Source organism: Vipera ursinii (genome assembly GCF_947247035.1).
Source record: "Vipera ursinii genome assembly, chromosome: 10".
Taxonomy (NCBI): domain Eukaryota; kingdom Metazoa; phylum Chordata; class Lepidosauria; order Squamata; family Viperidae; genus Vipera; species Vipera ursinii.
Genome location: NC_139520.1, coordinates 2,528,458 through 2,543,191, shown reverse-complemented (window position 1 = coordinate 2,543,191; position 14,734 = coordinate 2,528,458). Strand labels below are relative to the sequence as shown.

At 54.0% G+C, this 14,734-nt stretch overlaps 1 protein-coding gene across 1 annotated transcript; it reads left to right on the top strand.

The window, feature by feature from the left end:
• The first annotated feature begins 200 nt into the window (after positions 1 to 200).
• MMP15 (matrix metallopeptidase 15) lies at positions 201 to 12,782 on the top strand. Its single transcript, XM_083370524.1, has 10 exons — positions 201 to 386; positions 510 to 658; positions 3,999 to 4,121; positions 5,057 to 5,364; positions 5,990 to 6,151; positions 7,196 to 7,380; positions 8,540 to 8,678; positions 9,940 to 10,090; positions 10,169 to 10,284; positions 11,051 to 12,782. The coding sequence occupies exons 1-10, from the start codon at positions 285 to 287 to the stop codon at positions 11,530 to 11,532; spliced, it is 1,917 nt and encodes a 638-aa protein (XP_083226650.1). The 5' UTR covers positions 201 to 284; the 3' UTR covers positions 11,533 to 12,782.
• Positions 12,783 to 14,734: the final 1,952 nt, after the last annotated feature.

Here is a 14,734-nt window from a genome sequence, read left to right as displayed (position 1 = left end):
AGCCTCCGCCCGCAGGGCCTCGAGGGGGTTTCCCCGGCCAGCCCGCTGAGGGACGCGCGGCGGGGCCTCCCGAGGAATCCGGTCCGCGCCGCGAGTGGCCGCCGCGCGCAGGCCGGGAGCCCCGCTGCGACCCCGCTGGCCGTTAGGCGGCAGCCCCGGCCACCCGCGCCGGAAGCCCAGCCCAGCCCAGCCCGGCCAGGGGCGCAGCGGGCGGCGCTTGGCGGCGGCGCAGGGGACGGCCGCGCGGGCGGGCGAGCGAGCCAGCGAGCGGGGCGAGCACCAGCATGGGCGGCGGGGCCCGGTTGCTGCCGCTGCTGCTGCTGCTGCTGCCGCCGCCGCTCCCGCGGGGCTCGGCGGGGCCGGTGCTGAGCGAGCAGGAGGCCGAGGTGGGTGCGGGCCGGCGAGGGGCGGGGGGAGCGCCGACTGGGCTGCGGTTCCAGCGGCTTCCCTGCCCGCCGCACCTGCCGCGGACGCGGCCGGCCCCGTGCGCAACTCTCGCTGCCTTGCAGGCCTGGCTGCGCTCCTACGGCTACCTGCCCGCCGCCCGCCGGCAGCCCTCCAGCCTGCGCGCGGCCCGGAGCCTGGCGGCCGCCCTGGCGGAGATGCAGGCCTTCTACGGCATCCCGGTGACCGGCGCGCTGGACCAGGAGACGCGCGCGTGAGTGCCGGTCCCTTCGCGGGGGGCGGGGAGGGGGGTCCTCGGTCCCGCCTGCCGAGCCGGGCTTCGCTCCCTGGCGGGGCGGCTTCTGGGCCGGGTCCTTCCCGCGGAGTCTGCGCAGCCCCCGAGGAGCCCGTGGCCCCCACCGGAGAGCCCCCCCCGGGCACCTGCCGCCCACCGGCCGCGGCAGAAGCGGGGCTCCGGAGAGCAGAGCCGCCCGCCGCCCGCCAGTCAGGCAGGCCCGGGACGAGGCTCGCCCGGCAGCCGGGAGCAGCTCAAGAGCGGCAGCCCGGCCGTTCCCTCCTCCTGCCCGAGAAGGTGGAGGAGCCAAAGGGAAGGCTTTGCGACGAAGCGAAGGCTGCCCCCCCCCCCCGCCCCCGGACGCAAGGATCCTTCCCAGAGGCCAGAGCAAATCTCTCCTGGCAGCTCGAAGGAAGGTAGCCAGGCAGCTCTTGGACTCCTGCCAGAGGTTCACCTCTTGCCCCCTTGGCTCTGATGAAGCTGGTGGGAAGGGCAGAATGGAGGGGGAGGGTTGCTTTTCTGTCCCAAAGACCTCCACTGCCCCATTTGCAAGCTTCCTTCCCGCTCCGTTACTCAGCTCTCTCAATCCCCTTCTTTGTTTGAAAAGTACACAGTTGGCAGAAGCTTTAGACTGGTTGCCTCTTCATCTGACATTGAAGCCTGCAGCCCGGCTTCAAAAGGCCCTCGCTAGCCCCTTCGGATGACTTTCCAAATGACAATTTGGAAATAAGTCATTCATCCTTTATTCTCACCAGCATTCTCCTTTATCAAATATGAATTTTCAGTAACGCCCTATAGGTTGGTTAATGTCTCCGGTTTTGTTGTAGATTTGTCAAAATACTTTCTGATGTTTTGGACGAATAGTAGTGGTACAGTTGGGGGACATGCTTTTTTCCCAGAAAAGCTACATTTTACAAGACTGAAAATGTTTTTGAGAAACTGCAGACACAAACTTTTTACGACAGGGAAAAACTGCTGTTGATCTTCCCCAGTTGGACAGTGGGTTACTAGATCTCTACATAAGGGCTATCAAAGTATAGTACATATTCTCAGGGCAGTCATCTAGAAATAGGACAGATGTCTAGTGTTTTCTGAGCTTTTCAAATTATTATAGAAACTCTGCAACGTCTTCGTCAAAACTCCTAAAGGAGGATATGTTAAGATGGTTGCAAGCTCGATTACAGAATTTAAAAATCTTTCTCTCTCTCCTCAGACAGCCAGACTGCACTTGTCCCTCTGTGAGGCAACCAGACGCCTCCAGGCCAAGCGTGAAGCATTGTTCCCTTTCTAGTTGGACTAGAAGACCTCCAAGGTCCCCTAGGATTCTGTGAAAGGAGAAGCCAGACACCTATCATGGGTGCTCTTATTCTGTTGACTTCTCTTGACTGAATAGAACGAGGACACTTCCCTGCGAGTGTGGCTTGTAACCAAGGCAGTGTTCTCGCAAGGAAGGCGTCTCCTAGGGGGAGTGGCCCCTCCAGGACTGTTTGGGCGTACAGAGAATACAAGAATTTGAAGATTCTGCAAAAAGCCCACTCTCTCTCAGCATGTCAGATCGGTTGGGCACAATTTTCTCCTGTTCGGGTTTTTGTATCACCTACATTCCTGGCTCCCAGGAGACGGTGTCAGATGCACCATCTTGTAGACCTATGACTTTTCATGTCAGCGAAACCCATATATTGAATTTTCACTTCTTTCTTTGTTCAGCTTGTTCACAGTTGCTTCACTATAGCCAGTTATATGACTCCCCTTTTTTAAGGGAAGATATATTGCAACTTTTTCATGAGAGTAGAACTGTTGGATAGGGGAGGGGTTTTAAGCTCTCTCAGCTCAGGTGTTTAGAGAGCTCTGAGGGTGCAAGCAGACGCCGAGGCCAGCACTTCCTCCATCCGTGTTTGCCACTGGGTCAAGACTGAGCCTTGAAGCCAGAGGGTTTGCTTCCACTCCTGCTCCCCCAGTAGCACCGGAGGAGTTGCTCCTATGGCCACGTGATGCTCTCTCCCACGTGCAGGGTTGGTTACACAACCGTTGTTGGGTAATGGATTTGTTTACTGAGGGGGCTCGTATTTCTGTCGAGGGCCTTCTGCCAGCTCGGGAGACAGAAGCGTTTTCTAGGGTTTCTTGAAAGTGACCATTGGAGGTCCCCCAAGATCCTCTCAGGGGTCCACAGAATCAAAAGTATTTGTCAGCAGCGTTGAAATAGTGTAGTATTAAAATCCCATCAACAATTGTGAGACATGGTAGTGACAGCAAATATGTCAGTTTTGATTTTTAATATGGTAAATATTGATAAAAATAACTCATATAAACAAAGGTTCTGTGGAGGTCCTTTCTAAATTTTTAAAAGCAGGAACGGTGCCTGAGAGAAAAAAGGAACTCTTCTAAATGACTGTACTAGACAATTACTCAGTCTCAATTTACATCCACATAGTGGCAGATCCTCTTCAGCTAGTAAGGCATTCAGATTCATTTGTCATACTGGAATCATCCGGGCTTCAGTCTGTAAACTAAGAATCGATCCCAAAGGGCAATACCCCCTTTTCAGGCAAGACCCTGATTTTGCCCCCCTGCTCCCGTGCTCTCCCACCACTCTCCCAGTGAGGCTCAGGAAGAAGAGGCCTCCATGACAGACTCCCCAGGTCAGGCCAAACTGCAGCAAGCCTGGTCATGAGTTCGGGGAAACGGCAAGTAACGCTGGGGGAGTGACTCTGAGTTAATTCCCGTAGCCCCCCCCCCCGTTGTCTTTGAGCATGGAAGGGGGGGACTGCAGGAGACGGTGGTCTAGAGGATTAGACTCCTGGCCATGAAGAAGGAATGCAGGAGCAGTTACATAAACATCAGTTTAGTCATGAAAGGGAGGAGCGGATGAGAAAGTCAAGATTGTGTTGTCTCGGTTCACTTGGGTGTCAAGGGGGGAGGTGGACACTCAAGATTCTGTTGTTACAGCCTGAAACAATAGAGTTTCAATAGTCCTTATGGAATCTTCACCTACCTCAAATGCCCCAATGGAATGGACTATAATTTCAAATAAATGTAGTATTTAATTTGCCCACCTTGGGATTGTAGCCCTAGGCTCAAAGCCCCCCCTCCAATTATGCAGTTCTGTTCTAACCTTGCACCCTGAGATTTCTTCCCATAATGGCCACCCTGTCAAGGGCAGGCCCAGAGGAACCAGGGGGTGAGCCTCAGGGTGTTTTTGCCCTGCATTCCTTCGGTTCTCCCGTTATTTTCTAAAAAGGTCAGCGTGCTGAAAGTCCAGTGAGGAAAATCTTTTGTTTTTGCTGCTTGTCTTCCCTCCGCTGATTGTTGCAACTTGCAGGTGGATGAAGCGTCCCCGGTGTGGAGTCCCTGACAAAATTGGGGCTCAGGTCAAAGCCAACATGAGGCGGAAGCGATACGCACTGACTAGTCGAAGGTGGAGCCAGATGCACCTGACTTTCAGGTATGTATCTCCAGCTGTTGAGGCCTGAAGTGGAGCTACTGGGAGGCAGCCCAGTTGCAGCTCTTTGAACTGCTGAGTGAAAAGAGGTTCACATACGTTGGCTCGATGCCAGGGTCCGATGGCTGCCACACTCCGAAGATTTTGCCAAAGGTGGACGGGAAGGGCTGGAGGCAGGGATGAGGTTCACGGAGAGGAGCCCGTCGCTCCGCTCAGAAGGCCAATTCCCTGTTGGGGTGATTGAAGATTTCCAGGACCAGCGGGGACGTTTCTTTGCTTCCAGGAGAACGAAGTAACACCTGTGGAGATTAGGAACCCTACATTAGTCTACAGATTCATTCTTGCATTTTGAATTTGAATTGTCCAAGGTGCACCTGAATTATGTTGTACAGATGCTTGGGATAGCAACGGTGTCTGGAGTCCCTGGAAGAAACATTCTTCCTATAGGTTCTCTTAGGACTCTAAAGGAAATGGCCCACCTCTTCAGATGCCCCCACAGCCTGGTCAGAGAGGTGGCTGCTGTGATGTATTAAAGCTGTACGGGAACTGAGGTTCCGTGGCGGAAAAACCAAGCGACAAAGGTGAGGCCTGTGGGAAAAAGTGGCGGTGACGTGTCCTCGTAGCAAGACGGGCATTTCAAGGCACTCTCTGCTCTCTGCCTTCTCTGGAGCTCAGCACTGTCCTCGGCTGCTCTTCTGCCACAGGACCACCCTTCAACTTTGCTGGAAGCTGCTGTTGACCTCTGCAACTCAGCCTGCTGTTCTCTTGCTCTCCCTTTCGGAAGGCTTGGGGGGGCGGGGGGGGCGCCTTGCAGACCAGCTACTGAAGCATGGGGAGCTGAGAGACAGGAGGGGAGGGGGAATCCCTGGAGGACTTTCTAACCAGAGGCAGTAAGATTTCTCTGTGTTTCCCACCCCCTCCTGTTCTTTTTTTGGAAGCATCCAGAACTATACGGAGAAACTGGGGTTCTTCCATTCATACGACGCCATTCGCCAGGCTATCCGAGTCTGGGACCGAGCGACCCCACTGGTCTTCCAGGAGATCCCCTACAATGAAATCAGGCAGAAGCGGAGAGCGGAGGCAGACATCATGGTGCTCTTTGCCTCGGGGTTCCATGGGGACAGTTCCCCCTTTGACGGCACCGGGGGCTTCCTGGCACATGCCTATTTCCCAGGTCCTGGAATGGGAGGAGACGCTCACTTTGACTTGGATGAGCCCTGGACGCTGGACAAGAGGGACGTGCTGGGTAAGGAAGCTGTCCTGGGCGGGGAGAGTGAGGAGGCCCAGCAGGACAGGAGGAGCCACCACTAAGGCAACAGGGATAAGGGATGGGTGGGGGTTGAGCCCCTTCCTAGAAACCAGGTTGCTAGTCAGACAACCCTCTCCCTAATTTCCATGAAGATAAAGTGAGGGAGGGGAGAAGCCCATGCAGACCTGCAGAATTCTGTCCTTCTGGTCTCATAGTAAAATAATCCTGGCCTGGATGCCTTTGCCTTCACTCTGGTCTACCTTGGAAGGACTGACTGGGTGGGAGGGGGGGAGAAAGGGGAACAGAGAGCTTGTGTGGGCCTCAGCCCGCAGTACCAAATGGCGCTTTCCAAATGATTTCCACTTATTCAGTCTCAAGAGAACACCTGTCTAGATTCAACTGGTGAAGCATCTTTTTTGCTTGAAAATGTGTCTCTTCCATCTTATACCAGCCGGCACAGCGTCCTTTCCTGAAGCTGCTGGCCCGTGTGTTTCTTAGTGTGGAATCTTTGTTTGCTCTGGATGTTCCTCCTCCGAGTGCAAAGGTCCCCCTTCGGCTTTCCTGCCCTGTAACTGGTGTACTGGAGGCCTTCAGACACCACAGACTTTGTTGTTATCTACAGGAAACAATCTCTTCCTGGTGGCCGTCCATGAGCTCGGCCATTCATTAGGCCTGGAGCACTCTAGCAACCCGAGTGCCATCATGGCTCCCTTCTACCAGTGGATGGACACAGATCGCTTCAGGTTGCCAGAAGATGACCTTCGGGGCATCCAGCAGCTGTATGGTAAGTAGCAACCGAGTGTAGTTCTGGGCGTATCTGTGTGGAGGGTTCAGATTTTTTAAAAAAGGGGGGGGGATGCAGGATAAATGGTCAAAGCTGCGTGGCAGGTATCTCAGGATGCTGCCTGCCAGGGTTGCTCTTTCTTCGTCATCTCCTGATTAGCAGTGACCAAGTAGAGATGATGATTTTTGCAACCGTCTTCATGATATTTTTACCATTCTGTCTCGAGAGCTGCCTGGCGGAGGCTGGAAAATGTTCTTACCTAGCGAGGAATAAAAATGTGCGCAAGGCAACCACCAAACTCAGAGAGCGCCAAGGACTCCACAATTCAACCCCGATCTACAGAGATTCTCTTCTTTTGGAGGGTGAAAATATTTGCTTTTGGTGCTGGATAAGTGCTCCATCTGAGATTTGGTCTATTTGAGAACAGCCTCAGGGCATCCCATGGCAGCCGCTGGTTTGTTCTTTTGGCAGCCGTCCTCTCTGAGCATAATTTGGGTACTTTCCTGCTGGAAGGAGGATGAGTTGGTTGTAAACAAATGTTTATTTCTCCTGGCACTCCTTCCGAGCCTCCAGAACACCCCAAGTAGCAGGGCTCAAGAACCCGTTTCAAAAACATACACATCCTGTTTTTTTCTGTCACAAGCAATTTCAAAGGAAACTTTGCAAGCTTGGCCTAGGCATTGTGGCCTTTGGAGGGCAAAGTTTGTTGTGTTGCATTTTTTATTAAGCATTTCTAAGAAAAGGAGAAAGGAAGGAAAAAAGAAAACATACTAGATAAACATATGTATATATATTTCATTTACAGTGCGTCATAGAAATAGATTAAAAATCTCAATATTTCATTAATTATTAGCACCTTTAAAACGTAAATCATTTTAAAAACTACCAGCCCTTGTTAACCTCCAGGTAATACATCCATAGCCATTCTCAGCATAGTATAAACCATAAAGAGGCCAACATTTAAAGGCAAGCGAGCTCCTGCCCAGAGGCGGCTCCCTCCACCAGGGTGGGTGACCCCTGTGCTGGCCTTTCCTTTCCCCTCAGGGACGCCAGGAGAGCAGCCCACCAAGTCCCTGCCTACTGTGCTACCCCGGAAGCCAGACCAGAAGCCCCCAGACAAGCCAGACCGACCTCCCCAGGCCGGCCCCCCTGACACTCTTCAGCCCAACATCTGCGATGGCAACTTCGATACCGTGACCGTTCTGCGTGGAGAGATGTTTGTCTTCAAGGTGCTTCTTTTTGCTTTGCTTCTCAGGAAGGCTTTGGGGGGTGACTTCTGTGGCAGCTCTGCCACCTGGGCAGTTTGCCCTGAAATGCAGGTGGCTGGTTCTGGAGGGCTGGTCTGGGCTTCAGGGAGCAGATTGCCCCGCTTGGCACTGGAGAGCCAAGCTCTGAAATGGGCCCTTTCTCAAGAGCACAAACACGCTTGCTTTGGCATCCTACCGTGGGGGCAGGACCTGATATTAGCTTGCCTATTCCCGGCCCCAAATGACGTCATCTCAGATGCCAGCTGGTCAGGTCTGAGGCCCAGTCTGCTCCGTCCCTTTGTCCCTCACAATCACCAGATTTCTTGGATACCTGCAAGTAGAAGACACAATCCCCTCCCGTCTCTTCCAGTGGGCATTTGCCCAGCAGTGATGCTGAGGTTCACGTCCATCAATTCTTGACCAATCAAGAAATTGCCCAGCTATTTTTGAAGGCCAATCAAGTCTGTGGCCATCATCACATCTGCTAGTGACGAATTCTCCTGAACTGCTTCAGCTGAAAAATTTGAAATTGCTGTGATAAAGACAGGGTCCCTGGAGGGCCCTTCTTTTACCTGCAGAAAGGCCCCAATCCAGGGCACATCCTTCTTGGCTGAGCGCCGCCTGTCGGGGGACCCCTGCGCCATGTGTCCCTTAGGGGAGTCCCCATAGCTCTGCCTCCCCCTTACTTTTTTTTCTCCCCTCTGGCAAAAACGTTGGAAAGGGTTTCTGCCAAAATAGGAAAACAAATTCCACCGCTGGAATTTTGGTGGCCCTTTTGCAGAGCGCAGGTTTTGTGCTTTGCCTTTTGAAGGATTCCAGAGTCTTCAGCCTTTGTCTGCTCACCAGGATGGGGGTGGATGGAGCTGCTTCTTCGCAGGAGGGGCGGCTCTGCTTGGATTGCAGTGCGAGAGGGGGAAAGTGCCCCCCTTGCACACCATTGGGGGGGCTGGGTGTTTGGACTAACAGGAGGGAGAAAGAAGGAAGGGCTTTGCTGCTTTCAGGGTTACGCTGTCACTTGTTTTTTATTTTAATAATTCTTGCACCTTAATGCCATTTCGAGATCTCTCACTCCTCCGGAGAGCAGCTGCACGACCCTCCTCCTCTCAAGTCAGGGGCTGAGGGGCTGCTTGCTTCCTTTCAGGGCCGCTGGTTCTGGAGGGTCCGACACAACCGAGTGCTGGACAACTACCCCATGCCCATCGGGTACTTTTGGAGGGGGCTTCCCGGGAACATCGACGCTGCCTACGAGAGGCAGGACGGGCGGTTTGCCTTCTTCAAAGGTGAGGGGCTGCGCCTGGGAGCAGGACGGGAAAGAAGAGTTTTGGCTGGGCCTGGTCAGAAAAATGGGCAGAAACGTCTTTTCCTGATTCCAGCTTCAAAACCTTTCTGGGCTGCTGCTCAAACAGTCCCTCCATGGCCAGGTAGGGCAAGGGACCCATCTTGTACGTGGGCACCAGAGAGACAGTCTTCAGTGGCACAGGTTGGAGGTGTCTGGCTATCTTTTCAGTCATGGCCCTTCCTACTGTCCAGCCCTCCTCCGTGATGAATTATTTTGGAGGAGGCAAAGCTTGCAGGGTCGCACCTGATCAAGGCGGTGGGGGGATGTCCAGGGGGTGGTGCTAGCAGCCAAGGAGAACCTGGGAACTTTCCCCGGGACAGAAAGGCAACTGGAGTGAACCTGAAACCCTCATACAAGGCAGCAGCTTCCCTTTGCTAACTATTGCTGAGGCTTGGTGGATGAACACTTATTCTTAAAATAAAGCACTCATAGGATAGAGCTGATGCTCAAAGGAAGAGACACCCTAGAAAAAAGGAGAAAGGGAAAGGTAAGCCAACAGTGTCTCTTATCAGCACAAAAGACTCAGGTTTGGGTGAGGATAGATGAGAGAAACAGAAACTGCAGTTACAGGACGCTCTGCTAGCTTTAAATGTGGTTGGCCAGAGGAACTCGAGATGGTGGGAATAGCGGGGCAAAGTGGCGTCTGGGGGTCGTACTAGAAGATCCTTAAGGAAGATCCTTAAGGCTACGGTTTTTATGGCAGCTTAGTGAAAACAAAGCCTTAAATATTTCGTCCTTCTCTCAGAAATTTGATTCCAGTAAACCAGAGAAAAGAAAATGGGATTTTTTTGATGTGAGATGGATTGCCCTATGGCAAAGGCTCTGGGGTTGTAGCTGATGCTGAAGGGAGCGGAAAGGTTGAGGCTGGCTGGGCCTGGGAGGGCTCAGGTCCCCTCTGGGCTCGGCTGCACCCGGGCCCCTTTCCGGAAGCCCCGCTTGAGGCATGGCCTGGGCAGCCCAAAGGGCGTCATCTGGAAGCACCGTCCAGAAGAGAAGCTTTTGGGGGAGAAGCCGTAGCAGCCCTCGGGGGGAGCAGGGGCTGTTCCTCTAGAGGAGAAGGTTGGGGTCTCCCGGAAGCCCCCTGGGGCGTCAAAGGGCTGCTGGGGTCCCCCACAAATGCCCCCCCAGTGCATAGATCTTGACAGGTGGAGCCGCTGCCTGCTCCTGGGCTGGCCTGATTTCCCTGCCCGTCCTTCCTCCAGGCGGCCAGTACTGGCTCTTCCGAGAGGCCAACCTGGAACCCGGCTACCCGCAGCCCCTGAGCAGCTACGGGCTGGGCCTTCCTCACGACAGAGTGGATGCTGCCGTGTGGTGGGAGCCCACGGGGCACACCTTCTTCTTCCGAGGAGACAGGTGAGTCACGGCTGGCACGGCGGTCCCCTCTTCCTCGGACGGGCTTCCCTTCACGCTGGGCCCTTTCCTCCGCCGCAGGTACTGGCGCTTTAACGAGGACGGGAGCTCCGTGGGCCATGGCTACCCAAGGAAGGTCAGCGTCTGGGCGGGGATTCCGGCCGCCCCCAGGGGTGCTTTCCTCAGCCCCGATGCCGGTGAGTAGAGCAAGCAGGCCCGGGGAATGAATGGCTGCAGATGGGAAGGTCACCTGGGGGCGAACAGCTTGTCCGGAGTGGGACGCTGGGCAAGGGAGAAACTCCCGAGGGAGAAAGGAGAAATGAAGCATTACCAAAGAATTTGAGGTCATCGATGTAACATCAGTTTGTGCTTGAAAAAAATGCGTTGTAGGAAACAATCGACCAATTTGCTTACTGGCTGCCCTACATAAATTAGGTGTAGTTTTATTAAAACTACCATCTGTTGGGCTGGTTTCAGCCACCTGGCCTCCTTCAGATGTTTTGGGCTGCAGTTCCAGGGTCTCTGAGTGAATCGTAGTCATGTCCAAGTCCAGTATCCTTAAGCCAGAGAAAAGTAATCCAGTTTAATAGCAGCCGGGTGTCACTTGTTGGCCGGTGGTCCTTCTCCCTTGGCTGGCCCGTGGTGAACGCAGCCACTAAGGCCTTCAGACTGGGTGCTGTGGCTTGCCTCCTGTCTCGCCCTTCTGCTCCTCCTGCTGCTGCCCTTCCTTCTCAAGGGGCAGGGGTGGTGCTGGGGCCACTGGTGGAACGGCCCTTCCAGAAGTCAGGGAGGTGTGGATCTAAGCAGCCATGCTTTGCGAAATGCATACAGTCCAGGGGATTCTTTGTGCAGAGCTGTGCACACCAAAGGTGCCCGGTGGAGATGCCACAGCCTTATAGCTGTAGTGGAGGATGGAGGGCTTGGGGGGGCTTCCTGACACATTGCTCTCCTGATGTCTTCCAGCCTACACATATTTCTGTAAGGGCAGGTTGTACTGGAAGTTCAACAATGAGCGGCTGAAAACGGAGCCCGGCTACCCCAAGTCCATTCTGCGGGACTTCATGGGCTGTCAGGAGGAGGTGGCTGTGGATCCGGACCCTGGCCATCGCTGGCCTGACACGGGGAGGCCCCCCTTCCAGCCCCGGCAGGACAAGGAAGTGGAGGAGGGCACTGCTGCCCCCCGCCCAGGCCTGGAAGAGGAGGAAGAAGAGGAATCTGTCTTGGAGAAGGAGGGCGGGGGGCCGGTTGAGGAGGGAGGTGGAGACGTGGACATTGTGGTGCACATCAACGATTACCCGCTGACGGTGAGCATCGTCATGGCGGTGCTGCTGCTGCTGCTGCTGCTCTGTGTCCTGGGCCTGGTCTACGTCATTGTGCAGTTGCAGCGGAAGGGCCGGCCCCACATGCTGCTCTACTGCAAGCGGTCCCTGCAGGAGTGGGTCTGAAGCTGGGGGGCCGAGCCAGGGAAAAGGCTCCTCTTCTTCCGCGTCCTCCGGGCAAAGTGGGCGTCTGGTGGGAGGACACCCTGGGCTTGCCCAGACTCTGATCCATGGCGGGGAAGGTTCGGGGGCCCAAATGTGAGGCTGCAGCCCAGGGCCGAAGCTGGAAGCTGAGCCACTGTGGCTGGAGGAATTGTCGGCCTGGTCAAGCGAGGAAAAGGGAGGCGGCTCTTGCTGTGAAATCATCCCTCCGTGGGGATCCAGCTGCAGCTTCACTGTTCGGCATCCGTGGATCCGCTTCTGCATGTGTTCCAGAGACATGTTTGGACCTGCTGGCTGGGCCTTGGAGGCTGGGAGAGCCCCCCGTGCCAGTTGCACAGCTAGCTTGGCCAGCAGTGGGCATCCTTAGTGGCCAGTTGGCCAAAGGTTGAGAGGCTGACATCCTGAAAACCTTGATCTATTTTTGTACATTCTTTTTTCCAGAGCTTCTTTGGTTACAAAGCTAAACGTGGAGTATTTCTACTGTATAAATATTTCTACTCCTACATGCTTATTTCTGCTTGAACCCCCTGAAGACAAGACTCAGGCTGAACAGCCAAAGTCTGGTTGGGTGACCACTCAGCTCTGCCAGCCCCCCTCCCCCACCTTTCTGCTCCTTGGCAGGCATCCAGGCCAGGCCCACTGCTGGCTTCTTACACCTGACTTGTCCTCTCGGGAGGTGTTGGGTGCAGCTCTCCACCAGGAGGGCCTTTTGGGTTCTCCCAGGCACAGCCTTCCAGCAAGCCAGGAACGGGCTGGTGAGAGAATAATGATCCTTTTCCTGGATCTGTTTCCCATCGATCCATGTTCAGAGACTTGAGTGGCCACCAAATCCATTGAAGCAATGAGGCGTTGTCCACCTCTCTTTGGGGGAGGGGAGAAGGTCTCTGGGCAGAGGCAGATGGAAGGAACCACCTGCCCAGCACACGGGGGACCCCCAACGTGCTTCCTGCCAAAGATTCCTTGGAGAATGGCTGCCTCCTACAGACCCTCCCTCCCTCCCCTTCCTGGGGGCTACCAGTCGATCTGCTGCGGTTGGTGTTTGGCGCATCAGGGAAGGCTGCGGGGGGGGGGGAAGGAAAAGTATTTCCTATGCACCGGCTGTGGCAGCTTGTCTGCTGATTGGGGAGGCTGGAAGAACTGATCCACGTAACACGCATAAACACGCAAACGGTCATTGTTCACAGGCTGTCAATAAAAGTCATTTGTGCTGACGCTTTGACCTGCTTTTTCTTCTTTGTCTGCCGAACCTGGCTGCGTTTCCCAAGAGGAGGCTCTCCTCAGGATGGTGGGCAGACCTGAGCTGGGGACCAGGCCAGCCTTCCCTTTGGGGGTCCTCGGAGGCCTTTGAGCCAGCCTGGTCACAAAGGGGTTGGTGGGGAGAGTTTAGGTCAGCTAGTTGAGGGGGCAGCCTGGCAGTCCCATCATGGTCTACCTGGAAGGTTGGGGCAGGCTACACCACGCCACGCCACTCCTTGGGTTCAATGATGATTTTGTTTATTTTTTATTTTAATCCCATGTATATCCTGCCCTTCTCCGAAGACTCAGGGCGGCTTACAATCTAAAGCACAAATCAATGTGCTTAGCAATAGCCTTCATTCTATGTATATGCCTGTTTATTAGGGCTTTGCCCCCCCAAAGCGGCATTATTACAAAGTCAGCTTATTGCCCCCAACAATCTGGGTCCTCATTTTACCTACCTCGGAAGGACGGAAGGCTGAGTCAACCTTGAACCTGGTGGGATGCGAACCTGCACTAATTGCAGGCAGCTGGTGTTACTTAAGAAGGCATTAGCCCACTGCTCCACCAAGGCTTAACAGTTACTGAATTCAATCCCATTTTGTAAAACTAAGCAAATGGCTTCGACTCGTACAGCTGGCCAAGCTGACCAGATGCACAAATGCAGCTCTTAAGGTTTTAATCAACTTGGCAAAGAGGGTGGTGCCCGCGTGGCTCCCAATTTGGATTCCAACATGGAGACCAGCAGTTTGGGCCCTAACTTGTTCTTGCTCTTTGATCACTTGGAGGTAGCAAGATACTTCTGCAATTTGCACAGGACTGGAAGTCCTCCTGGAGCAATTCTCCTCTGGAAAGGAACTGGAGCCCCCACTGATCACGGCTGTGTCCCTGGAGGAAGGAGGGGAGGCCGTTGGGGGCCCAGCCCAGACCCCTCTCGAGTCCAGTTTTGGTCCAGCAGCAGAAGGATTCTGAGGGAGTGGAAAGAGGGCCGAGAAGAGCAGCCAAGAGAGTTGCAGGAAATCTCTTTCGTGTGAGGGGGGAGAGAGAGGAGAGTGGGCATCTAAAGACAGACTTCAAGGGTCTGAGAGGCACAGAAGAGGGAGAGAACTTCCTCTGCTGCTCCAGGATTGGACTTAAACCCACAAGGAAGCCAATTCTTGCTGTTGGTTGTTTCATTATGAGACAGTATAAGGTGAAAGAATTGCTGATTGTGGAGAGCTCTGCTCCAAAGCCAGCTTGTTCCTCCACTGATATTGCTTTCCTTTGCCACATTTTTAGATCTCAGTGTGGCTTTTGTTTCTACAAATAGAAAGTTTCTTCCAAAAGGAACTTTTATTAGGAGAAGCTGATAGCAGGCATGATAGACAGAATCTGAGGGTTTCCCACTCAGATCAATAGGTTAAAAGTGCCCCAACCAAGCCCCACCCCATAGTCCATCCAGTCAGCTTCAATGGGCCAAACCCCAGGTGTTAAGTCCCTTGTGGGAAAGAGGAGACAACACCAGGTTGTCTCAGGGTTGCAGCCATGTTTTGTCGGCTCTTCACACCTTCCCTTCGGAACGCGGAGATAAACCATTCCTTTCTCCTCCCCGCTTTGGTAGCTGACGTGAAGGGGAGAGAGAGTTCACAGAGGAAGTATGCAGAAAAACAGCCAAGTGTCACAATGTAGGGATAGAGGAAACCAGGGCAATAACCCGCAATGCTTCCTCCCCCTCCCCTCCAGGAGCATGGCAGAAGCCAGAAGCATAGAGAGGAGAGTTTGAGCTAAAGAAAGAAAAGAGCCCCCTCAGAATATGGGTTCTGACACATTCTGTGAATGAAATTGGCCAATTTAAATATGGGATCCAGACTCTGTATTTTTGGTCAAACACCTATCTGAAAGTCTGCACAGGTGTCAAGGGCTCTCTAAGTAAGTCTATACCCACACATAA